The sequence below is a fragment of the Antechinus flavipes genome, chromosome 1, assembly GCF_016432865.1.
Source record: "Antechinus flavipes isolate AdamAnt ecotype Samford, QLD, Australia chromosome 1, AdamAnt_v2, whole genome shotgun sequence".
Taxonomy (NCBI): Eukaryota; Metazoa; Chordata; class Mammalia; order Dasyuromorphia; family Dasyuridae; genus Antechinus; species Antechinus flavipes.
The window spans coordinates 681,137,244-681,164,475 of NC_067398.1; the positions used below are offsets into that span (position 1 = coordinate 681,137,244).

General features: G+C 41.9%; 1 protein-coding gene across 2 annotated transcripts in view; it reads right to left on the reverse strand.

Moving 5' to 3' along the window:
• The window catches only part of CHFR (checkpoint with forkhead and ring finger domains), a 41,033-nt gene that overhangs the window by 2,333 nt on the left and 11,468 nt on the right, over window positions 1–27,232 (reverse strand). Inside the window, exons 4-16 of one of the 2 annotated variants that reach the window (XM_051972575.1) lie at window positions 26,693–26,752; window positions 26,345–26,557; window positions 23,424–23,594; window positions 18,272–18,431; window positions 17,765–17,919; window positions 17,476–17,638; window positions 11,235–11,377; window positions 6,614–6,736; window positions 6,295–6,378; window positions 5,284–5,354; window positions 4,015–4,102; window positions 1,560–1,667; window positions 587–659 (exon numbers count right to left, since the gene is read on the reverse strand). In XM_051972575.1, the coding sequence (XP_051828535.1) occupies window positions 587–659; window positions 1,560–1,667; window positions 4,015–4,102; window positions 5,284–5,354; window positions 6,295–6,378; window positions 6,614–6,736; window positions 11,235–11,377; window positions 17,476–17,638; window positions 17,765–17,919; window positions 18,272–18,431; window positions 23,424–23,594; window positions 26,345–26,557; window positions 26,693–26,752 (1,612 nt within the window). The remainder of the gene's footprint in view (window positions 1–586; window positions 660–1,559; window positions 1,668–4,014; window positions 4,103–5,283; window positions 5,355–6,294; window positions 6,379–6,613; window positions 6,737–11,234; window positions 11,378–17,475; window positions 17,639–17,764; window positions 17,920–18,271; window positions 18,432–23,423; window positions 23,595–26,344; window positions 26,558–26,692; window positions 26,753–27,232) is intronic. The other variant, XM_051972576.1, reaches the window with a different exon arrangement.

Genomic DNA, 27,232 nt, shown 5'->3' on the forward strand with positions numbered 1-27,232 from the left:
GTTATGGCAAGATTGGGATTAAGTGACTAGCAAGGGTCAAATATCTGAGGGAAGATTTGAACTCAAGTCCTCCTGACTCCAGAGCTGGCAACTTTATTCACTGTGCCATTCAGCTGCCCCATTATAAAGTCTGGGAAACAAATTAATTTGTTCCATTGACCTTGACTACAATTGCAGAGATCAAAGAATTAATTCTTGCCCTTTCCTCTTTGTGCTGGGAAAACAGAGGGTCCTCTAGCATTTCCCATCAGATTTCAGGCTGAAATGCTTAGCTGCTTTCAAGCTAGAAGCATTTTCCTTAACATTAGATGGTTACATATGAAATTTTTTTTTGCCAAAAAATTTCCTCTTTAAAAATTATGTGGAAAGTTAAATGAAATCCTACATAGGGAGGGATGATATACCTTTTCTCATTTTTCCTAAAATTTTTCTTCATTCTAATTTTCCTAATAGGTGGTACCTCCCACAGATTTGTTCCAAATAATCTACTTTAGAAAAAAAAAATACTACCTGTCTCTGAATCAGCACCCTCCTCTTCCCCTTCATATTCCATTAAGACCCATAATCCACAGGCTCAGTTACTCACATGGCATGGTGAGCTTTAACCTGAGTCCGGCAGTTGCGCCCCCAGTAGCAATCAGGACGAGATGTTACAGTCCCTGAAAAAAGACCAAAGATTCTGATTAATGGCTGTTGTAAACAAAGCAAAATGTGGGTTCCTGGAGAACATTAGCATTAATAACAATTTGGATCCTGGCTTCTAAGACAATTTAATCAAATGGCTGTGAAAACATTTCACCCAGCCCTAGTAAAAAGAAATGAAATTGTTTCCTTCCCAACAGGATGTCTTTATTGAAAAACATCATTTTTGCTGGTATAGATATGAAGGAAGTCTCTAACATGCCTCTGGGATGGAGCTGCATTAAAGTAAGAAGGGCCTTTTCTCCCCCCCTTTTCTATCCTCAGAGCTGCAAGCCCATTCTTACAACAGGCACATTCCTGGTCTCACTGGAGCCCAGAAAACAGCTGAGGAACTTCCCTCTCCCCTAACATTTTAGTTTACTTTCTAATTACATGGAAAAAAAATTTAAGTTTTTTTTTTTTTCCAAATTATGAGCTTCACATTCTCTCCCATTCCTCTCAACTTCCTTGTCCTTTTCTCTCCCCCCAATTGCCATAGAAGGTAAGAAATTTGATTTGAAGGTAAGATTATACATGTATAGTCACACAAAATATTTCCATCTAAGTCAAGTTGTGAAAGAAAGAGACAAATCCCCTTCCCCAAGAAGGATCCTTTGATCTGCATTGAAATTCCATCAGTTCTTTCTCTGGAGATGGGAAAGCATTTTTTAAATCATAAATCCTTCAGACTTGTCCTGGGTCCTTGTATAGCTGAGAATCGCTAAGTATTAATCTTTGTACAGTATTCCTGGGACTGTATACAATGCCCTTCTGGTTCTGTTGATTTCACTTTTGCTTCAGTTCCTGTGAGTCTTGGCTGGGTAGCTCTTAAAAAAGAAAACCAGCCAACTTTACCACCAGGAGGCAGTTTTCCTCACCTGGTAATTCTGAAGCAGGGATGTTTTGTCTGTACTGGTATGTCAACTCTCGAAAGTTGCGTAGGCCACAGCAGTAACAAAGCACAGTATTTCCAGTAATTCGGTAATCTAGAAAAGAAATCCTTAAAAATATCAGCAAGATGTAATCCTCATGCAATGTGATGTTTTACAAAACACCAACCATCTTGCTAATTGATAAATCACAAATAGTATTTATTCATGGTAAAATGTCAGTAATGCACTAAAGCCAAACCATCGAGTGGCTTGTGCCTTAAGAATGTGTGTTCGGACATCACAGAGCAAAGCACCAGGCTTGGATTTAGGAGCACCGAGTTCAAATCCACCCTCGGGTACTTCCTAGCTGTGGTGCCTTGAGTAAGTAACTTTATCTCCCCCTCGCCTGTCTCTTCATCTCTCAAATGGGAATAATAAGTGCACTTGCCCCTCCAGAGTTCTTGTAAGGATCAAATGAAACAATATTTGTAAAATTCAATATAAATGTTAGCTTTTGTTGTCTAAAAAAGTAGTTTTTTACAGCAGATGATAAGACTACTAATGATGATGACAACATTTGCATAACGCTTACTATGTGCCAGGCAGTGTTGAAAGCTTTACAATAAGCAGGGAGGGGAGCCCTGGGTTGGGGGAGTGAGTGAGCAGAGTGACCTCACCCACAGCAGGCACTTCATACAGGCTTGCTGAAGGAGATGGGGAGGTCCGATATATGTATTACATAAGGCAGAAGAGACCTGTGAGCTTAAAGGAGGTTAAGGGAGTAAGAGGTCAGACTGATGCCGGGTCAAAGACCAAGTCCAGAGGAAGATGATGGACCAGATACTATAATCACTGAGAAAGTTAGGGGAATCCAGAGGTCTTCCAAAGATGAGGGTCACTAGGGAGTCAAGGCAAGAGAAGACTGGGGGGTCTGGAATGAGCAGTGGGGAACCACATTGACAGACATCTTCTTTCATTCTTGGCCCAGGGGATGGAGACCAAGACAGATGAACCTCGCAGCCCAGCAATGGGGTGAGAAAAGTGATGGGCTGCCAGGGATGGTGGTCAACAAGCTTGAGGTAGAGTATAAATGGACGGAGAGGGTGATGAGGAGATGGACATCATGTTAGATCACGGGTCACTCACTGCTCTCCCCCAAAGTACCTTTCTTAGGAACTTCTCTACCGCTCTCCTGATGGTCCCAAGCTTGCAGCCCCAGGATCATCCTCAGCCTCCATTGCTGCACACCTTCACGTCTACCTGCCCCCTTTTGCACACAGATCCTGCTCTCCCATAGACCCAACACCTCTCACCAGTGGCCCCTCTCTGCCTTGATCTCTTTGCCTCTGGCCTTCCCTCCTCTAATCCACTGATCCTGCCCATATTCTGCACTCTCCTTAATAACTGCCACTGGGGCCCTACTGGCTCTCTGAACAAAGGTAGACTCCTCTTAAGCACCACTCCTCCCACCCCACCCCCACCCTCTAGCTTGCACTGGCTCCTCCTGGCAGCCTTCCCTCACCGCACCTGGAGGCTTGGGACACAGCCCTGCCTCCTCTTTGGGACCCTGGGGTCTCCCTTGTGTGCCTGCCTCTGCCTGCATAATCTCCTCCTGTGGGCCATTTCTGTCTCTGGGCCCCAGCACCAAGCATGAACCACACCTTATCCTGATAATAGTGCTGCTGCACTTTACAGCTAGGATCTCGGCAGATTCTCACAACGACCTTGGGGGGAGGGCCTGCAATCCCCATTCTACATAACTGGCAGCCAGAAGGGCTGGCACAGCCTGGGGATGAATTGGAATTCATTTGTCTACTGCACGAGCAGGCCGTGTCTCATTAAGGGGCACTAGATAACCTCATGCTGCTTGATGGGGTAATGGTGGGTCTCCATGGCCAGGCTGGGGTCACTCTTCTGGAACACTGTTGGCAGCCCTTATTGGCCTGGGCCCTCCCAGAACTAAGCTGGTGCCACGTCCCCAAGACCAGTGGGTTCCGGAATGGAACCCTTGGGCACTTGTGAAACCTCCATTTCTCTGTAGCCTTGCTCTGTGAGGAAGTGACAGTGAGGAAGGTTCTTGATGTGGGCTATGTGGGCTGGAAAAACAATTTACTGAGGGTTTTTTCACCATAACCAGTGAAGCTTACACTCTGCCAAGGTCTGGAAAGGGCTATTTTTGAAAATTTAGAAAGCATGAAAAGCCAGCCCAGACATGCCTGAAAACAGCAAGCATAACAACGTGTCACCAGGCCTCTTATTGGGGGCGCTTCGGGGGACAGCAGTGAGTAACCTGTGATCTGTATAATATGATGTCCATCTCCTTACCACCCTCTCCGTCCTAAACTTGCACTCTACCTCAGGCTTGGTGATCACCAAGCAAAAAGGGGTTCCCTGAAGGCTCACCACACCTCCAAAGGAAGGAAATCGAGCGCCTGAGATGATCCAAGAATGAGACATTCACCTGACAAGAGAAACAGTCCCCTCTGAAGAGCCAGCAAACTTTCATTTAACACATTTTTCCATGTCAAGTTCCGGGATGTTAGGTAAGCCTGCAGGGAAATAGGAAGTCTGTCAAATATACGTAGAGAAAAAGGAAAAAAAAAAAGAGAGATAGAAAGGGGAGAGAGAAAAAGGGGAAGGGAAGGAAGGAGGGAGGGAGAAAAGAGTGAGCTAGCTAAAACAAGCTGGGCTAGATGGCCCCCAAACAAAATGCTGTGCTAGGCCCACTGTGGTCACAGCCATGATGAGAATGGACAATTTAACTGACCAAGGTCAAGACCGCTAGCACTAATGACAGTAGCTTTGCTGGCTAAAGCTCCAGTTCATCTGTCTACTGGAGAACAATCTGTGAGGACAGTAACAAATGAAGTAGACATCGGCTGGACTCTTGTTTGAGGTCAGAGGCCAGAGGATCCTCTGAGTCTCAAATAAATTTTGTATTCTTGCTTGGCCAGACAAACCAATCATATTCTCCACACTGATCCATGTGATTAGTGCTAGACCAGAACTCAGCAAGTCCTGGATGTGAATCCTGCCTCAGACACTCAACCGTTCTGTGACCCTGGCCAGACTGTTTTATTTGTAAAATGGATGCAATCAATCCCTATGCTGCTGCCTCAATGATATCCTCCCTATGCTGTTTACATTGTAAACAGCAGCAAACACAAACTATGTTAGAAAGCAATCAGATCTGCCCATGAACATTTCAAGGGATCTCCTTCTTCTGGAAAACCAGATGTTGTATTATTGCACTGAGACTGGAATTTCTTTGCTTTTAACCAGGAGTTTGGCAGGAGAAGTATGCTTTTGGCTTCTATAAAATATAATGATGAATCTTTAGAAGCTACAACTATCCTATTAACATTCAACATTTCAGTCAAGAATGAGAGCTCTGAATTGGCCTTCTGGGAAACTCCCTTCACATTCTAATGTCCCACAGTTTTAACTTAAGATCAGGGAGCAGAAAATTTAAATCTGGCTACTGATTTTATTTACTTGTTAGTAAATACAAACTATCAGAAAGTTAGCAAAGACATTTTCAGGCTGGCAGTGATTTAGAAATCTTCTGGCAGACTAAAGGGGAGAAGAGCTGTAGCTGATAAAGAAGTGACGGGTCTACATAAAGCTTCATCAATGTAGAGTAACTTTCCATGCTTTTCTCTGGTGGTGATTACTAAATCTTTTTTATTTTTCACATGTTGCTCCTTTTATGTTTAAAATAAAAGAATACCTTTAGAATATCTGATTCGTAGTTGTTGTTGTTTAGTACACCATCTAAACATTTTTCACCAAGATTTATCTCTGTTGAGAAGGGAGAAAATATATTATGAAGTGTCTTAAAATTATTGCTCAACTAAGATATACGACAACCAATTTTGTAATCACTGTGGAAAAAACAGATAAAACTAGAGCCAAGTGAAAAATGGAAAAAGAAGACTTCCCTGATGCTTTACTCCAAAATGTGAGCCCTTCAAGGTCTCTCATGTACTTTCCTTTGAGGGTGAGCAGGTCTAAAAATTGCGACCTGCTTACCTTTACTTCTAGTGCAGCTTTCCCCGCCTAGAAACTGGTGGAACCCCATTTTCACATGAATTTCATGGCTTCTCAAATATCAGGCTCTATCCTGATTTCTGACAAACAAGCCATTGTAACGGATGATTTCAATCCTGAGAGTGTTTTTTGAGTTTGTAATGAGGTCTCAGCAGATGATCTTGGAGAATTAATCAAACTTGGTGATCACTCACTCTGGACTTAGCTAGATAGGTCCCTTAGCACTAGGATGGTTCTGGAAGGCTTTAGACTCCAGGATCATCACCACACTACAATGAGGTATCACAGCAAGACATTAGGAGAGACAGTATAACAGGTGAAAGAGAACTCCCGCCACAAATGCAGCTTGCCCTTATCTTGGACCTTTCTGTGGCTCTCCTGGAACCTTCTCCCTCCTCATCCCCTTTCAGCTTGCCTCCTACTTCCTTCCCTGATGACTCTCATTTAGCCAGGCTGCAGCTTGTTTCCACGTGGCTATTTGCATGGTATCTTCCTGTCAGACTGTGAGCTCCCTGAGAGCAGGAACTACCTTCTTCACATCCCCAGCACTCAGCCCACTTCCTGACACATATGCCTGGGATTTAATAAATGTGTCTGGACTGACTGCTGACACCCTCAAGCTCAGAGAGAAGACACACAAAGGAAAGCCCATTTCCTGGGCGATGGAAGGACTCCTCAGCTCTGTCATTACCGCAGAATGGTGCCAGGCAGCCCGAGCAGCCTGTCCGGGTACAGCCCCAATACAGGTGGCAGAAGGGCTGTGAGCACACGGCGCCTGCGGGACACAAAGGAGAGATGCGTCAGATGCCCATGAGGTCAGCGCTGTCCATGGCGGGGGAGTGACGGGCCTGGCCCGAGCAGCCCAGAGAAACCGAACCCACCCACGGAGGCCCCAGACAGCAATGGCCCTGGCAGTTTATAGGATACAGGAAAAGGCTCTGGGGAAGTTCAGGCTCGTCCTTCTGAGTCCTTCCCCTATGGAGAGGGGGGCTGCAAGCGGCCTCACTTACACTGCTGGGGGGCAACGACGTGCGGGTTCTGCTCCCGCTCAGCTCGACGGTCTGGCATGGGCTGGAAACAGCAGGTGCATATGGCGTGACTTCCTTGTGAAGGACACACATAGTCCTGGGTGGCTGGATCACAGACCAGAGTCAGGATTGAGCACGAAGTATGACTGCTAAAGCCTCCCAGACAGCGCTGTCCTCAGACCATGTGCCTACCCTCATCCCCCTAATACCCCTTGCAGCCCTCTCTCTTCCTCCAAGGCACCAGTGATGGCCAGATCTTCCTGACGTCCCCCATAGCCAGCAGTGGCCTCTCCTTCCCCAGAACTTTCCTACTACTTTGTCCCTCTCCCGTGGACTCATCACACACCAAGCTCCATCACAAACCCTGACAGCTGACTTAACTTTCCTCACAGATTATAAGTTTCTTGAGAGTAGCAACTGTGTCCTGTGCATCTCTGTACCTGGCACTTAATACCATCCCTTACATTCAAATGCTTATTAGTAAGTGCTTGCTTAAATGAGGATCCAGAAATCTGATTTTCATCGCCTGAATACTAAGAGTTATTTTCCTGCTTTATGTAAAGGAAAGAATGAGCTCAAAAAAGTTACAAACCAAGAAAATAAATCATTGTTATTCCTGCCGAGGTACAAGATGCTTTTTCCCTCAAATGTGAAAAATGATTCACATAATTCCAATACCATAATGGATTAGAGAAGCCACCTCCTTCTATAAGTATCTGGGCATCCATTATATACCCCACAGCTGTATTTTAGGGACTACACTTAAATATACTAGAGGCCCCACATACACAAAAGTAGGCAAGAGAACACAGAACATTCAGTGATCTGCATAAATATTTGGCCTTCAGCCACAGCCAAATCATTTTTACTCTATGCTAAAAAGTATGGAGTAATGAGATTCAAAGAATATCTTTCCACTCTGCAGTTAACAGACAGAATGAAGAGTTCCTTTTATTTAAAAAAAAAAAAAAAAGGGCCTCTATGTGAAAACAAAGAAAAAGTATCTCCAGATCTCCAGAGGTGGGGAAGGGGGATGCTGACCTGCATCAGGTGATGGGGGGAAAAGGGCCACACACTGCACATGCAGGGCTGAGAGATACATCCTATGAGGGGGAGCTGTCAGGGGAGAAGTCGCTCAGGAGGATTCAGAAGAAAGAATAGTGGTGGTCCTGAGACAGTTCTCTGTCAATCAGAGAGAGTGGCTATTTTCTCAGAGGTTCCTTGGGGCACATGTCGGGCACATGTCTGACCCACGTCTATGACTCTCCTCTGGTTGGGGAGATCCCAGAAGGCTTTGTTAATGACAACACGACTGGGTTGACAAATGGAAGACCTGGAGCGTCTAAGGGGAATCTTCACAACTGACACCAGTAGAAGACAAGCATAGATGGGAAGGCAACAGCTAGTTTAGAAGACAGTTTCCGAGGATAAAACATAAATTACTTGATCAAATCTTAAAATACAGAAATAACAGGCTCTTGGCCAGGCATGGAGGACACCCTATGAGAGCTGGTAAAAATGTGAAGGAAGCAGTGAGAACTTCTAGTCTTAAATGTGATTGTCAGCAAGAAGGAACTAGCTGCATGACCCTGCGCAAGTCACTTAACCCCCGATTGCCTCAAAAACAAACAACAAAAAAGAGGAAAAAATGGTTGGTGAAATGAAAACAACGGGAACTTTTAAGGAGATAATGTCCATTCTATTTGAGAAATTGTAGTAGAAAAGTTGAGAAAAGACAAGCATTGTCTGACACATGGCCTAGACTTTTGCAAAGCAGATTTCAAAAGATATGGAAAAAACATCAACTGAAATTCTAAAGGGGAAGTTGGCCTGGAAGGGAAGGAAAACCAAAGAGTGAAATTCTGAAGATTTGTAAAGACAAAGAGTTCAACAAGGAGAAGGAGAGGAGTTGTGTAATGAGGCACAAACATTTGGATTTAAGGACATTTGTAAAAGATGGCAGCTGGGCAGATAACTGAGGACAAGTGTGAGCATGAGCTAAGGCAGGCAAGGAAAGCGAATAAGAGCAAAGTATTTTTTAAAACTTCTTTGGGGGAAAAGGAGATCCAAGAAAGGCCTGATGCAGAAGAGGAAGGGAAGGGAGCCCTGTTTAAATTGTCTCTTACTTTTGTTTTCTTGCCAGAGAGAATGATCACTGGACTAGAGAGAGCAGCGATGATTCATAGGGAGCTGGTAAGTAGGGATATTCTAAGTGAGGCCATGATGTCCTTGATGAAAACAAGTCACCAAGTGCCTCTAGAGACTGCCCATCCCTCCGTGGACAGAGCTGGGAGAGCCTGGAGAATGTGGAGAAGGGCAAATGTCCTGACTGACTCCTTGTAGAACTCTAGAGTGTAGAAGAAACATCTGCAAGAGAAAGTCCAGTCCACTTACTTGGGGCCGTGCCCCATGGGACTGTGGCTGTCTGACTGTCTCCAGGGGGCCCACCCAGGCCAGAGCTGCAGTCTAGCCTGCCTGCCTGCCTTGGGCTTACACCCCCAAGCCCTGACTGTTTCTGGGCCCTTTACCTCGCAGGCTCCCCGGCCAGCTCCTATCTCCCCAGCACCCTCTGCCCAAGCCCGAGATCTGTCCACAGGACAATTCTACCAGGAGGGCCTATTAGCAACTCCAAAACTAAGTGTATCTAAACCTGATTACCTCCCCAGACAGCCTCTTCAGATTTCCCCCCAATAGCCTCATGTCCACTCAGCTTTTTATTCTGAAAGCCCGGCATTCTTCCCCTTCCTAGGTCCCATCAGTCTCCCCGGTGCTGGCCACCTCCTCTTTCCCCACTGACCTCTTCCACTGAATCGTCCTTTCTAGCACCTCACAGAGTGCATGCTGACCTTCTCCCCAGCTTGCCACAGCTTTTGCCCAGCTGCCGATTCCTTTCCTTGATGCACCTGTGTCTCCTCTGCCCCAACTTTCATCCTATCGTCTCAGGCCCTCCACAGACTCATCTGCTCTTGTGGAATTCCCCTTAGACACAACCTTGGCTCTGCCCAAACTGGACTACTTACCATCCCCTGTACAGAACGGCAGAGTGGGAAGAGTGCTGGACTTGGAGTCAGCAGAGACCTGGACTCGAATCCCGCCTCTGATATTTACTAGCTGTATGACTGTGGGCAAGTCATTTAACCTCTCTGAGCCTCAGTTTCCTCATCTGTAAAACGGGGATAATAATACCTGTAGTAGCTGCCTCACAGGACTCTTGTGAGGCTCAAGTGAGATCATGGGTTAACTGTTAAATCGCTATAATAAGTGCAGTTACTGTACAATCATTACTGATACATGCCCTGGGCTTTCCCTGCTACCATGCCCTTGTTAGAGCTGATCCCTATGCTTGGCACCTCCTCGCTCCCCCTCCCCTGGCTGCACCAGCCTCTCCTTACCTTTCTGTATGCCTCTCAGACCCTTGTCCCACAGAGATACTAGACTCTAAGATCTACACAGGCAGGCAGGATCTTGTCTAAACGTTCTCCCTCGCCCAGTGCCCAAACAGCAGGTACTAAATATGTGTTGGCTTGGACTGAATTCTGATTATTCTCTGACCTCCTTCCAGCTCCACACCTACACTTTCCATAGGACAGGTGTTGGAGGAGAAGAGACTGGGCAATAAATGCTTAAAATGGAAGTCAGACCTTTATCAAAAGTAAAAAAAAAATTAGTTTAGAATGAAAGAAAGCTATTCAGAAACTTCTTTGTGTGTTTCATTAGCTATTCACCTAAGCACTATTTATTCTTAGGATTCGAGTATTCCTTTCCTGAACAAGTTATCACACCCTGCTTTTTTTTTTTTTTTTTAAGGGGGTTCTAATGAAGGGAAGAAGAAGTTCCTTCGTACTGAATTTGAAGGACGTAATAACATTTTGAGTCCCAGAAGGGCCCAAAATTTGTTAACATGGCAGTTAACCATCCCCTCATCCCGAGGTTTTGGATGTGGCCACCAGCATGCATTTTCTTGATGCCTTGGCTTGTTTACTTAAGCCCAAAGCAGGTCAGAAATCGCAAACTGGAAGGGACAAAGGACCCCAAGGGAAACCACATGATGGTGATAAGGGGTGACAGCTGGTAATCAGAAGGAAACAGAAAAACAAAAGAGCACACATAAGCAGGTTAGGTCATCAAGAGCCAGCAGGATGAGATCATAGGACTGAGAGCTAGAACACCCTTGTAATGAAGGCAAAGAAGTATAAAACACATTTCAAAAGGATTTCCATTAAAACTGTTAAGTTAAACCAAGTTTTAGAACTTTAAAGGAAAGCATCATTTACCTGGAAAATTCACTCCAATGGAAGACTTTCCTCCCTGACCCTGATAGCTTGTGTTTCTGAACGCTTTCTGTACAACACAGAGGCAGTCAATGCCGGTGTAATGATCCCCATTTCACAGAGGAGGAAAATGAAGCTCCAAAGGACAAAATGATGTGGCCATGGTCTCACAGCTGACAAATGACCGAGTGCGGACTCCCACCAAGTGCTGTGACTCCAGATCCAGCCCTCTCTCTTCTCGCCTCCCCATGGTGCTGCCTACAGAGGGGCTCCCACCTCTGGACCCACAGCAGCACATCTGGAGTGTCAGGGACTACTCTGACGTCACTCACCTGCAGGAAAGCTGGCAGAAGTGGAGGGGGCATCTGCAGGGGCCTCGAAGGCACCTCCATCTCTCTCAGGCAGCAGGCAGGGGGCAGGCGGCACAGCCTGCCTGCGATAACCGGGGCACTGTCGGCACACCACATATGGCTGGCTGAAAGATAAACAGGGTTCAGCCCACCGTTAGCTCCCTCATCAGACTCCGGCAATGACGGGTATTCGGGGGAGTCCCTGATGCCCATGGGCTTCGCTTCCTCTCCGGTCTGGAGGCACTGGGTCGGTCACATCTGCTAGGCTGAGGAGGGAACACTGGTGAATTCTGCCTCTGTGACTGGGGGCCAATCCCCACCTCTAAAGTGGGCCTGGACCCCCAAACCTCTGTCTTGAGCCCTCTATTCTCCCTCTCTACTCCTTTCTTGGATAAACTAAGCAGCTACCAGGGGTGAGGATTTTCAGATCCATCTGTCCAGTTCTAACCTATCTCCTGAGCTCCAAGCTACCTGTCGTACAGACATCTAGAAGGGGGTGCTCAGGGACACTGAAGTCACCATGCTCTATCCCAGTTCCCCTCTTCCTAACTTCACTATCACTGCTGAGGGCACCGCCATGGTCCCTGTCACCTAGGATCATCACCCTCAAGACGGACTCTTCTTTCCCCTCAATGTGGAACCAACGGCTTGGTGCGGTCCTTCCTACATTGGTGAGGTTTCACCCTCTGGAGCAGGCCCTCAGGGCTCTGCCCACACTACTGCATGGCCTGCAGGTTGGTGTCCTGTCCTCCAGGCATGCCTGGTCAGCAGTTAACTCTGGACTAGACTGCAGGCTGCCAAAGTGAACTCCCTAAGGGGCAGGTCTGGGCGGGTTGGGTTGTTCCCTTGGGTATCTGGGACTTCCCAGGAGATCTCATGTGGATCTTTCTGCTCTTCCTATACCTTACTGCCATTGTCCTTTGATGTCCTCCATGCTCCCGTGATAAAGTCCTCCTTGCTTTTCCTTAACCAAGATACCCTACTTTCCCCCCACACCCCTGGGCATTTTCACTGGCTATTTCTTTCTCAGAGACAGAATTCTCTTCTTCTTGTCTCCTGGCTTCCTTCAGGTCTCAGTGAAAGTCTCCCCTTCTGTAAGAAGCTGTTTCCAATCCTCCTTAATTTTAGTGCCTTCCTAGTGAGAGAGTTATCTCCAGTGGACCCTATCTGTATCTTGTTTCTACATCATTGTTTCCATGTTTTCTTCCTGTTAGACTGAGTTCCCTGAGAGCAGTGATTTGTGCTTGCTTTACTTTGAGTTTCTGTGCCTGACAAAGAGTAGGAGCTTCTTGGAAGCTTGAGGATTCTGAGGGCCCTGCCAGCTCCACATCTATGACCCTATGACCCAGCTGTCTCCCTTTTATAGAATCCCACAGATCCAAACATACAAAGCCAACCTGAAAAGTTCTGGGAAGGTCTTACCCAGCCTCTATACAATCAAAAGAACTCTCAGCTGGACAAATGGAATTTAAGACTCATTTTCTGGCCTGTCAGCTGGAAGATGACCAAATGATCACAATGGAACACTACTGTATTATAAGAAATAACGAGGAGGAAGTGAAGTGAGCAGAACCAGCAACAGCAAGATTATATGATGATCAATTCTGACAGACATGACTTTTTTCAACCATGAGGTGATTCAGGCCAGTTCCAGGGATCTTGTGATGATGAGAGCCATCTACACCCAAAGAGAGGACTGTGGGAACTGAGTATGGATCAAAGCATTTTTTTTTTTTTTGTTCTAGTTTGCTTGCTTTTTGTTTTCTTTTTCAGTTTTTCCTCTTTTTTGATCGTTTTTTCTTGTGCAACAAGATAATTGTGGAGATGTGTATAGAAGAACTGCATATGTTTAACAAATTGGATTACTTGCCATCTAGGGGAAGGGGAAGGAAGGGAAGGCAAAAATGTGGAGCACAAGATTTTGCAAGGGTGGATGCTGAAAACTATCTTTGCATGTGTTTTTTTTTTTTTTTTTTTTTAATTATAGCTTTTTATTTGCAAGATATATTCATGGGTAAATTTTTCAGCATTGACAATTGCAAAACCTTTTGTTCCAATTTTTCCCCTCCTTCCCCCCCCCCCCCCCCCACGATGGCAGGTTGATCAATACATGTTAAATATGTTACAGTATAAGTTAAATACAATATATGTATACATGTCCATACAGTTATTTTGCTGTTCAAAAAGAATCGGAATAGTGTACAATTAGCCTGTGAAGGAAATAAAAAATGCAGGGGGACAAAAATAGAGGGACTGGGAATTCTATGTAGTGGTTCATAGTCATCTCCCAGAGTTCTTTCGTTGGGTGTAATTGGTTCAGTTCATTACTGCTCTATTGGAACTGATCTGGTTCATCTCATTGTTAAAGAGGGCCACATCCATCAGAATTGATCATCATATAGTATTGTTGTTGAGGTATATAATGATCTTCTGGTCCTGCTCATTTCACTCAGCATCAGTTCATGTAAGTCTCTCCAGGCCTTTCTGAAATCATCCTGCTGGTCATTTCTTACCAAACAATAACATTCCGTAACATTCATATACCACAATTTACTTGGCCATTCTCCAATTAATGGGCATCCATTCAATTTCCAGTTTCTGGCCACTACAAAGAAGGCTGCCACAAACATTCTCTTTGCATGCATTTTGAAAACAAAAAGCTTTAATTAAAAAAAAAAAAAAGAAAAAAAAATGACAAGCAGGTTGTTTTAGAAAAAAAAATGGACTCACATGAGTGTTTGCATGCATAAAGTAATGCAAAGTGAAATGAACAAAACCAAGAAAACTTTGTATACAGTAAGAGCAACATTATGCAGAGTGTGAAGATTAAAGTACCTTGTAACAAGAATATTAATATTGATAATGACAGACCTATGAAGAAAGATGCTCTTCACCCTTATAGAAGAAACTGACATATGGTTCCATATAGATATCTATACCAAATGTTGGGCTTTTCTAGTGTGGAAATGGGAGAGAAGGAAAAGGAGGAGGGAGAGGGAGAGAGGAAGAGAGAGCGTCTCCAGTGACACTCTACTATGGCTGTATCAAGACTTAACTGTTTGTTTCTACTGGGTTTATACCCCAAAGAGATACTAAAGGAGGGAAAGGGACCTGTATGTGCCAAAATGTTTGTGGCAGCCCTGTTTGTAGTGGCTAGAAGCTGGAAAATGAATGGATGCCCTTTAATTGGAGAATGGCTGGGTAAATTGTGGTATATGAACGTTATGGTATATTATTGTTCTGCAAGAAATGACCAGCAGGATGAATACAGAGAGGCTTGGAGAGACTTACATGAACTGATGCTAAGTGAAATGAGCAGAACCAGGAGATCATTATATACCTCCACAACAATACTGTTTGAGGATGTATTCTGATGGAAGTGGATCTCTTCAATAAAGAGAGCTAATTCAGTTTCAATTGATCAAGGATGGACAGAAGCAGCTACACCCAAAGAAAGAACACTGGGAAATGAATATAAACTGCTTGCATTTTTGTTTTTCTTCCCGGGTTATTTATACCTTCTGAATCCAATTCTCCCTGTGTAACAAGAAAACTGTTCGGTTCTGCACACATATATTGTATCTAGGATATACTGTAACCTATTCAACATGTAAAGGACTGCTTGCCATCTGGGGCAGGAGGTGGAGGGAGGGAGGGGAAAAATCGGAACAGAAGTGAGTGCAAGGGATAATGCTGTGAAAAATTACCCTGGCATGGGTTCTGTCAATAAAAAGTTATTAAAAAAAAAAAAAAGTTAACTGCTGATCAGAATCTTCAAGATCACTCATAAGCCTACAATTTTCCACTTTCTTCTCTAGTTCCATTCATACCTGAGGAACATCCTAGCCACTGAACATCACTCTAACATAACTAATATTTCCTTGAACTCTTAATCTTGTTTTCCTTGCACATGTGGGTCCATCTACTTTAATACCTCAAAAATTCATGGTTTCTTGGGTGCGAGTCATATTCCCTCTACTGATGCTGATTACAATCTCCTCTATTAGTTTGATAGAGTTGCTGTGGCTGCAAAATTTATCATCCCCTGTGGTCATTCTGGTAATGAAACCTCCCTGAATTTAACTGGGCTGGTCTCAAAGTAAGAGACAAGCCAATGCCAGGCCTTCCTAGACTGGTGGGACCTGCCAGAACTTGTTTTCTACAGGGTTGATCTTGCAGAACTAAGGGTCACATCTCTGCCTTTACAAGGCATTATAGTAAGAGTTGGGGAGAAGAGGCTACTGGATTTAATCTGTCTTGCTTCCACTGTTTAATTGTAAAAGGGCACCATTAGGAGTTTTCTACAAATTTTTCCCCCATCACATTTGATAGCCTAAGTTAATCAGAGCATACATGTTGGCAAGCTAAAATCACCAAACTTTCAAATGAGTTAACCAACTTCAGCACACAGACAACTGGTCAGTGTGTAATGTTAAAAGATTAGAGGAAGATCTCTGGAACATCAGCAGATTCTTTATAAAGGATTCATGGGAAGAGACAGGTAAGTGCACAGGGTGAGTGTGGGTGGGTGATTGTACCAATCAAGAGTTGTCAACATGGAGAATCAATGTGTAGTAAAGTACTACAGGATTGCGTTTTTGACTTCAATCTTGCACTCATTTTTATCTAGGTCATATCATAAATGATGCACTTATCACATATATAATGATACAAAACTGGAAGGAATAAATAGTATTTTATATAAATAGGTTGGGACTTGAGAAAATCTCAACAGGCTGGAAAATCAAACTCTAAAAAGATGAACTAAAATAAGAATAAATATCCACTATTAGGAGGATTGGACAGCTACTGTACAAGGTCTAGTCTAGCAAGATTTAGGGTGGATCAGGGAAAGAACTCTGGGAGATGACTATGAACCACTACATAGAATTCCCAATCCCTCTATTTTTGCCTGCCTGCATTTTTGATTTCCTTCACAGGCTAACTGTATACTATTTCAAAGTCCAACTCTCTTTATGCAGCAAAATAACTGTTTGGACATGTATACATATATTATATTTAACTTATACTTTAACATATTTAACATGTATTAGTCAACCTGTCATCTGAGGGAAGGGGTGGGGAGAAGAAGGGAAAAAGCTGGAACAAAAGGATTTGCAACTGTCAATGCTGAAAAATTACCCATGCAGATATCTTGTAAATAAAAAGCTATTAAAAAAAAAAAAAAAAGATTCAAGGTGGATTATCGCTAGATTGGACTTAAGCAACTCCCAAAGACTCCTAAAATAAAACTAGATTGAGATCTACAACAATAGGCTGAGTCCTGCACCAACAAAATCAAAAAAACCTTGAAATAAATGTAAATGTAAAACGTAAAAGGTACTAATGTAACTAAAAGTTACCTGCCCAAGTACGGGATGGGGCTGATTTGGATTTAGTATCAGTTCACAGGAGAAATAATCAGTTTTAATTTACTGTATGTGCAATATGAGTCAAGTAGGTAATGTAACTTCTAAAATGAGTTAATATAATCTTAGGCTGAATTGACAAAAAAGCATAAAGTTCCAAAGCAGAGATACACACCACAGTGGGCAGCCAACTCTGTTCAGTTTCGGCTATGATACCTTAAGAGGAACAAACTGAAAGTGGGAGACTTTGATTTTGAAAGGTCTGAAAAAGCAATAGGTGATAAACAGTTAAAAGAATCAAAGGCAGAACATTTAAATGAAATAAAAATTAGCTTTCTTCTGGGCTTCTATCTATTATATCCAGGCTGGTTTAAAAGGATAGAATTAGGACCAAAAGGACCAGTGTATGAAATTACAAGGAATTAGATTATGGGTAAACAAAAGAAAGAACAAGATAGCATGCCCAGTTTGGCCGGAGAATATCCTGATTTTCAAATCCAGTCTCAGACATTGACTCACTGTATATCCCTGGACAAGTTCCTTAACCAATGTGTGCTTCAGTTTTATGACCTGTTTTGGAAAGTAGAGGGTTTTTGTCCCTGGAGGTTTCTAATAGGCAGGATGACTAGCAGTCAGAGGTTGCTGAGAAGGGAGCCTCCAACAGGTGGAAAGCTGGTCTGGAGAGCTAATCTCAAATGTTCTCTAATTCTATAATTTTATGAATAATCCAAAAAGGGAGTAAGAATTGTTTGTGAAAACATAACAATGTCAGTCAAAGCCCCAAGCTCTCAGTAACTGCAGGCCAGCACTGAGGAGGATCCCAGATGGCATGGGAGGGGAAGAGGGGGGGTCACCTGATATCTGAAGATTCGCTGTCCACGTCAGACAGTTCCAACAGGTCCTCGGAACTTCCCTCCTCATCAGAGAAGGACCTTCTGACTTTTGGCTGCAGCATGTCCTGTGTGATTTTATTCCTGGCATCCATATTGCGCACATCCTCTTCATTACGGCACTTATCTAAGGTTCAAGAGGAAACTCTCTCAGAGTCGAAGGCGGCGCAGACCCACAGACAGGCTGGAGCACTGAGGCCTCCGGCCACTCAGCAACTTTATCAATGGCCGGGGTGGGCTGCCTGGTACTTGCCTGGGTGCTGGATAAGGTAGGCCTCAACCAGGTTGTTCAGGATGTGGTTTTTGCATATACGTTCGACCGGACACCGGCATGTGGGACAGAGGGAGGATCGCTCCATCCAACCTGAATAGCAAGCGGCACAGAAGGTGTGCATGCAGGGCTGCAGACTGAACATAAACACAATACAGCTCATTCATCATGGAGGCCTGCCACCCTGACGGAGGCTTCTGCCCATGTGCACTGATTTCAGGGGGTAGGGTGGGGTAAAAAACATGGATTCTGAATCGAGGACCCAAGGTCAATACCAGCTGTCCCATACACCAGATACTCTGGGCAAGCCCCTTTGCTTCTGTGGTGTCGGAGCCTACCCGGTTCTGACCCTACAAGCCTCCTGGGGCCACCCGAACCAGAGAGCCTGACAGAGGTGGATTCTGGTACTACATTTCTCAGAAAACTTCCCTTCAGTTTTGTCCCAGCTGCCCCAGCCCCTTTCCATCCTCCAGCCCAGCAGCAGACTACCTCACACAGTCGTGCAGTAACTCCTGACAAATAATGCAAGTGAGAGTTTCTTCCATTTTGTCTGGTTTCATATTTTCTGCTTTCACTTCTTCAGGAAAGGCCCTGCTGTTTTTACGCTGGTCTGCAACAGACAACTGCAGACTCAGATTCGTGTGCCCATCTGGAAGAGAAAGGGCAGTGAGAGCGGGTTTCGACTCTTCTGCAGAACCACAGGACCTGAGGGGCTCATGGATACCTCAAATCTAGGGATACCCTAAGTGGCTGAGGGCAGGGACACTTGGAGTGGGGGTAGGGATGGGAGATAGACATAAAGACAAGACTTCAGGCAAACGCCAAAAAAAGGTCCACATGAAAAGGAATGCATTAGTGGTGGGGGGTGGGCTACATGATTAAGAACATGGCGGGAGTGGCCCTGCTACAGGGCAGTCTCTGACACCTCCAGTCATCGGCACAAGGCTGGGAATGAAGCTGAATAGAAAAGGGGAAACCACAGGGACAGCTCTACAAGGCAGCAGCAGAAAATAAATAAAAGAGAGACCTTGAATACAGACCAGGGAATTTGACTACATGAGGAACACAAGAGGAAAGAAAGAAACCAGATAATTATAGGGCTCTTGTGAATCAGAGAATGAGCATCTGGAATAAACAGTAAGAGAAGACAAATAATGAAAGGAGTAAGAGAAATTCTTTTTTGGAAAGGGCTGCAAAAAAAAATTTTTTTTTTAAACTAATGAACAGGATTAGCTGAAAGGGAGGAGAGGCCAGGGGAATCTACCTAACTAAGGAAAAACCAAGCAGACATGAATGTATAAACAGGAAAGAAAGGAATTAAAAAACAAAATCCTAAAGGAAAAGGTGTAACAAATGAGAAGAGGGGATCAGAAGTAAGGGAAAGAAAGCCGGTGGAAAAGAGCCATCTTTGAAAAAAGATGAAAGTAACTCAAGGAAGCTAATACTGTATTTATTTAAAAAAAAAAAAAAAAAAGGAACTTGAAACTGAAAAGCTTAAGCATAGATAACATTTATGCATCTTTCATTAGAAAGGAAGTAATGAAATGGGAAAAAATATTTAATTCTTTGGTAAGGGTTTGCTATTAAAACTATATCAGCAATTAATAAATAGAAGATCAATTCTCCAACAGGTAATGGATAAAAAAATATGAACAAACTGTTCTCAAAAGAAGAAAGGTTAAGATTCACAACCATATGAAAAAATATTCTAAATCACTAATAATAAAGTAATTGTGCAACAAAACAGCTCTGCATATTAGCAAAAAAAATTAACAATAGTCAATGTTTGAGGGATTGTGGGAAGATACAGTTAATACATTTTTGGTAGAACTATATAATGGAATTGTCATTTTGGAAAGCAATTTGGAATATGCAAATAAAATGAGTAAAATGTCTTTACCCTTTGAACAAGAGACTATTACTAAACTCACATCCCAAGGAAGCCATTGATGAATAAAAAGGGCCCTATTTACTCCAAAATATTTATAGCAGGACTTCTGTGGCAAAGAATTGGAAACAAAGTAGATGTCCATTAGTTGGGAAATGGCTGAACAAATATATAAGGGAATATTACTGTGCTCTAAGAAATCATGTGTGCAGTGACAAAAAACCCAATATACACAGTAACTACAATGTAAATGAAAGAATAATGACGTATCCACCAAAAAAAAAAAAAAAAAAGTAAATGTAATAAAACAGTAAAGATTAAGTGAGATTCAAATGAAGAAAGAGAAGAGTTCCCTAATCTGCCCTTCATGGAAGTGGGAAGAACATGGAGTTCTGCACATGCTTGGGGACTTTTTCAATATATTAATAAGTTGTGCTAAATATTTCCCCCTTTCCAAAAAATATTATGTATCATATAGGATGGCTCTCTGAGATGAGGAGAAAGAAGGATACACAAGATACTATAGTAATATAAACAGAAAAAAATCAATGGAAACTTTAAAAAATGAAATAATTACATAAAGTATGAACTTAGTAATTTATCTGGTGAGACACACACAGGAGCTCTTTACACAAATCAAGAGAGCTGAAGAATAATCTCATCCTCCTCTAAACTCTCATCAGCTTTGGGACTCTCTCACTCTGATCCTAGGCCAGAGCTATGAACTTCAAACCTCTGTTTAAGGAGAGGACTCAGTTCAACCTCATCCTCATTTTGCACCTGGCTGAAGTGCGCTGCCTTCTTCAGCATGCCCCAGTAGTTAGACATCTCTCCCCAACATCACAGCTTTTTAGTTTCCTTTGGTGTATTGTCTCCACAGTTTGTTAGATTATAAGCTCCTTGAGGGCAGAGATTGTCTTTTTTTTTTTTTATATTTGTATCCCTAGCACTTAGCAAAATGCCTGGCATGTAATAGGTGCTTAATAAATGTTTATTAATTGATTAATGGAAAAATATTCATTGCTCATAGGTAGGTCAAGTCAATGAAATAAAAATTACAATACTATCTAAATTAATTTACTTATTCAGTGACATGCCAATAAAACTACCAAAGGGTTTTTGGCATAGAGCTAGAAAAAATGATAAAAAATTCACTTGGAAGAACAAAAGGAATCAATAAAGGGGGGAGGGGGAGGGGAAGACACAGAGACACACAGAGAGAAAAATAGAAAGGCCTATCAAACCCAAATCTCTAACTAAACTAAATAGCTATTATTATCAATACAATTAGGGAATTATATAAGTTTTAGAAGGGCATGATCAGGCTTGCTTTCTGGAGGACCTTGGGACCAGCCTTGGTCTCAGCAGAATAATCATTCAGTCCAAAGTCTTTATTATCTCCTTCATAGTCTGTCTCCTTCACCTGGGGCTGGGCTAGCTTTCTGGGGAACCTTCAGATGGGCCTTGGTCTTGGTGGAGGAATGCAGGAGAGAGCCACCAGGATGGTGGGAGATGGAATGTCTTTCTTCCAGTCCTTGTTGGTCCTTATATACTCTATTACAATTAAATCCATTCATCATATTGAGTATAAACCAATCATTATATCCTAGGGAACCTTTATTTGTTGTAAGATTTTATCTATCATACTGAACTAGAGAACTATTAATCACCATGCTAAACTAGATAACCACTGTCTTATCAATTCCACTGAGTTAACACCTTGTAGGATTAATCATACTGAGTCTTAAGTATACCTTTTCAGTGTTCCTGCCCTCTACAGTATTGGGTAAGACACAAAGAATCTGATGAGTGGAAGAGATCATGCATATGGTTTTCAGACACAAATGAGCACAATAGCTTCAGACTGGATAAACTCGAAAATCCCAGTTATTAAAGCAAGAATTACAAAAACTGCTAAAGAAAATGGAAATCAGTTTGGCAGAAACCAGGCATGCACTAATATCTTATACTTTATAACAAGATAAATTCAAAATTTTTGAGTACCTGATTTATACATAAAGGAAAATATCATAAACAAATTAGAGGAGCATAGAATAAAATACTGGTCAGGTTTACAGATAGAGGAAGAGTTAATGACCAAATAAGATATATATTGAAAAGAGATCAAATAGGCAATTTTGATTACATAAAATTAAAAAGTTGTGTACAAGCAAAACCAATTTAGCTAATATTAGAAGAATAGAAGACTGGGGACAGTCTTTGCAGAAAGTTTCTCTGAAAAAAACGTCTCATTTCTCAGATATATAGGGAATAGAGTCAAATTTACAATAAGAACTATTCTTCAATTAACATATGGAAGGACCTGAATAGACAATTTTCAAAGAAAGAAATTCAAGCTATCAATAGCCATGCGAAAAAATGCTCTAAATCACTAATAATTAAAAATGCAAATTAAAATAACTGAGCTATCATCTCACACCCATTATTATTAGCTAAGATAATAATTTAAAAAAAGAAAATGAAAATGTTGGGGGTTTGAAGGGTGTGTTGCACTGTTGGTGGAAATGGCCTAGCCATCCTGGGAAAACAATTTGCAACTATGTCCAAAAAGCCATGAAATTATGACCAAGAAATACTAGTTCTATAGTTCAAAAAGCTCACAGAGGAAAAAGACCTTTATTTACAAAACAAAAATTTACAACAACTCTTTCTGAGATGGCAAAGAATTGGAAATTAAAGAGATGCCCATTAACTGAGGAAAGGTTGAACAAATTATATTTTATGAATGTGACGGACTACTATTGTGCTGTAAGAAAAAATGAGGGGCATAGTTTCAGATAAATCTGGGAAGATTTGTATGAACTGATGCAGCATGATAAATAGAACCAGGAGAACAATTTCTTCAATAACAACAATCTCGTAAAGACAAATAACTGAAAGTCTTAGGAATTCTGATCAGCATATTCTGCCATTACAATTCCAGAGTTTTCATGACAAAACATGCTGCTTGCCTCCAGAGAGAGGTGGGGGACTCAGAGTGCAGACAGAAACATTTTGTTTTGTACATGGCCTTTGTGGAAACCTGTTTTGCTTGGCTGCACATGTTTGTAATAAGTTGTATTTTCCCATGGAGAGTATTGTGAGGCAGGAATTTGAAGGAAAAGAATACAGATCTGAAAATAAATGAAGCTGAATTAAGGGTGCAAAAAACCCAAAATCATATGAACAAGAAAAATAAGATTTGTATAAAAATATTCCCAGTAGCATTATCACTATCAACAAAAAAAATGGAAACAACCCAATTATTCAATGATCAGGTATGGACTCATAGAATTGATGGAATTATGCCAGAAGAAACAATTAACATGAAAAATAGAAGAAAACAGCATCTGGCCTTTCGTAAGTGCTTAATAAAGGCTTGTTGAATTGAATAAGGAAATATGGGAAGATGTTTGTCAAGATACTAATACTGATGAAAGCAGAACCAAAATAATATACATATGGGCTTCAACTCTGTAAATAATAACGATGATAATAGTAAATATTAACAACAAAATCTAGAAAAAAAAAAAGAAAAAAAATTTTCAGAAGATGCTATAAAGGAAACTGGAAGATTTTTTTCCCCCATCTTGTTTAAGATAATATGCATATTAAAAACTGTTTAAGCAGACTGGAACTAATAAACATTTAGTTTCATGTCCAATTTTTTAAATCACAATTTAGATATCTAAATGTATTTGCTGACGATTAATAGGTTTGTGATAAAGTAAAAAAGAAAAATGACTATTTAACCTCCTTTAATTTTCTTTTTAGCAGGCCCCAAGTCTTCCCAGTCCTGAGATTTGGATAGGAAAGCTGAGGTTCCCTCTTTGTCCAGAGGAGCTGATAAGAAGCTGGAAGTATCATCACATGTGGCAAATTGATACTGATCTTCAGGTGATGATGTGCTTACACACCTGGATCCTAAGAGAGAAGAAGAAAAAGAAAAGAAATGAGGAAGGATCATTTAAACTGAACTACTCCACTCTCTTAAAGAAAAAGTCCCACTTCAAGTCCAAGTGCCCAAATGTTCATGCTTGTTCTAATTTAGCAATGAGAGCCTTCCCATGAACAGCGAGGTATTTCTGGAGCTCAGATCAGAGATGGGGAAAAGGCCTTAGGGACCATTTGTCCCAAACTCGGGTAGGAGACAAACTGTATTGACATAATGTAGCTCACACTCACTAATTAAAAAACCAGTTAGTAACACCAAATGTAGGCCACACAAGCATGCATACACATGTACACACATACTTGGGATGCTCCTTAGTTGAAAGCCATCTACTTTTAGAGTCTCTAAAAGCAAGCTAGAAATATGGGATCTCTATTTTCTATTCAAATTTAAGAGTGCCAGCACAGCTGGGTAAAACTGTTTCTTAATAGGTTCATTTATTATGCATAATAGAGAGGCAATGCTGGATTTAGTGATTTCAGTGCATTAACACACATGGCTAGAGGATAGATAAAAGCCCCCAAAGCTGTTTTTATCAAAATCACATCAAATATACTTCCACAGGTATTAGCAATTTTCATAAACAGGCCCAATGAAAATATAGAAGGGCCAATGTCAAGTGCTAAAACATAAACTATGAGACCACAGACTATGTCTTTTTGGATGAATTAATTTTTTTCCTCCTCAGGTGACCATCACAATGCTCTGTAGTAAGAGTTTAAATGGCTACTCAACTCAATTTGCTCAAAGTATAGACTGCTCTGCGCTGTTTGCGAGTGAGAATGAGAATGAGCTAGTGAGGACAGAGAAAGTCACCTCTCGATTCTATACAACTTGTTTGTTGAATTTCAGGTTTTAGTCAGTTTAATTTTTCAAATAGTCACATATTATCAGTAACTTTTGGCTTTAACAGATTTGTGAAATTGAATTCACTCAAGTGTTTGGTCATAGTATCTTAAAATACTCAACTCTGAGTTAGAAAACTGGGTTAAACCCCCTCTGACTCCTCAACTCCAGCTCTTTTTTTTTTTTTTTTAAACTATCTGCGTGACCCTGAGCAAATCAATTAATGTAACTTCTACTTCCTTATCTGTAAAATGGGAATAATAGAACTATTCACCTCAGAGATCTGTTAGAAGAAAAATGTCTCCTGACTCTTAAAAGTATCATATGAACATCAACAATTATTACCTTAATACTTTAGCATGAGATTGCATTTGATCAAAGCAAGTCAATGATAAAAAATTAGCCATCTGGGTTTGGAATTAAGGAAACTGGGGTCTTATTTCTTCTCAGATAATATGGGTATAATCATGGGCATGCTGTTCAAACTCAGTTTCATTCATATAAAACGGAGCTAATATTAGTATTTCTTATTTTATAGAGATGTGTGATGCTCTCTTTGAAGTATTATATGTTTTTAAAGTTACTATTATTATTATTATTATTACTATTATGGATCAAGCAAATGTCAAAAGCCAACTGACATCAGAAAGAATAAAAAGCTCACTTTGATCAAATCTGGATTTAACAACAGAATGGTTCTTTGGGTCACTCATCCAATAAGTACTACGTGTTCAACACCATAAATCTATGAAGGACACAAAAGAAGAGGATGTGGCAAGTGAACATTTCCAAGAGACAGAATTTCTGGGTAAATCATAATTAATTTTATTAACTACAGTTAACACATAGTCAATAAAATGGGCTCATTTGTTCCTCTTAGTGATCATAACCTAACCTGTGGATCTTTAATCTCTTAAAAAAGACTTTGGAAAAGGGGGTATATTTGAGAGTGGAAATCAACTCATTAACAAATAATCAGAGAATGAACATTGTAACGAGAGGTGAGCTTATTCTAATGAGGGAACATGACTGATCATGTAGACCTGGTCAAAGAGATTTATCCATACCCATATCATCTTGTCTAAGGTAGCCTAGACAAAAGGGGGAATCCACTTCTACCTAGACTTGTCTGACTTGAATACAATGGGCTGGAACCCATCATTTCATTTAAAGTAAAACTTCTTTACCTTTTGATCAGATCTAAATTTTCCCAGTCAGGTGTGCCCAATATTTCATCTCATTAACTGCCCGGCATTCCAAAGGCTGCATGGTTAGTCTACAGAGGTTGATTATTAAATGAGGAAAAGGAAGGGGGAAAAAAACCTTAGTCCTAATTCAATAATTGGCTATTAACATCGGAGAGGTCAGGAGGAACAGAACTGTCTACAGCTGGCGAGAAGGGAGACAGCATTTTGTTGTGTCTCATAGATAGGATGGGCAAGAACAGACTGTCTTTGCCTGAAGAGCTTTGCCTAAGGCTCAGCATGACCTCAGGTCTATCACAACTGGGCTTCTCAGCTAAAAGGAGAAATGGGTCTATTCTTACCATTTTCAACACAATCTTTCTGGAAGCTAGGGTTCTGCAGGGCATCCCAAGTTTCTTGGTGTGATTTTAAGCTATTAAGATTTTTGTCCCATTATAAGACTTTTGTCCCATTATAGACAGAGCCCCTGATTTCAAGAAGCTTAAATTCCAGAAGGATTCCACTGCCCATAGAAAAAAACCCATACATTTTAGGAGAGTGGGAATGGGACCTAACAATACCTTCAAATGCTCAGAAAAACCCTTCCTGTCTTCACAAGAGACAGGTAGGAGACCCAACTGTATTACTCTCATAAGGGGCATCTACCCTCCTCCCCCAAACCAAGAGCTCACCGCCAGGTCTAGAGGGATGCTCCCGCTCAGCAGTAGCAGACTCCAGGAGAGAGGTAGAGGACGTATTAAAGAGGTCTGATGTGGATGTAGATGGCTGTGGTTCCTCAAAGCAAGACTGATCATTAGGCAAGGATGGCATGACCTGGGTATCATCGCTTCCTTCTGAACCTGAGGTATCTTTGGTCACGTTGCACACATTTCCTCCAGTAGCCTCTGCAACCAGAGAACCAGAAGGAACATGTGTGCAGGGATCAGGTTGAAAAGGCCAAAGAAAAGATGATTTGAATGACTTCTACTGAGATAGGGGTGCCTTGCTTTCGGCCTAGTTCTGTTCCAAGTTTTACTTACCAATGAGTTCTGGGGATATGCCTGGCTTTGATTTCAAAGATTCATAGAGATATGCAACATCTAAAAGAAGAAATAATCAGCAAAATCAAAAACATCCATAATTATTGGTCTTTTCAAAATGCTACACAAAAGCAGGACTTGGCAAAAGAAGGGTCTCTGTACAAGAGTGAAACATCTCCGTTTCTTGTTCCTATCCATGGTTATCAAACTTTTCCATCTCTTGCTCACAACATGGTTCCCAAAAGCCTCCCTGGACTCCCACCACCCCTCAAACCGTGCTCACTCAGATCCTCTCCTCCTCCTCTAGCTCTGCTCTTCCTTCCTACCCACCCAGAAGCTGAAACTTCCCATGTGCATTCCCTTCCCAAGCAGACTTTAAGATCTTTTCATTTGTAACCCCAATACTTAGCACATGCTAAGTGCCATACAGCCAATAAAATTTACCAGGGACCGGATACTGTGCTAAGCACTTGAGATAAAAAGAATGGCAGAAGACCATTCCTGCCCCCCAAGAGCTTCTCATCTAATGGGGGAGATGGA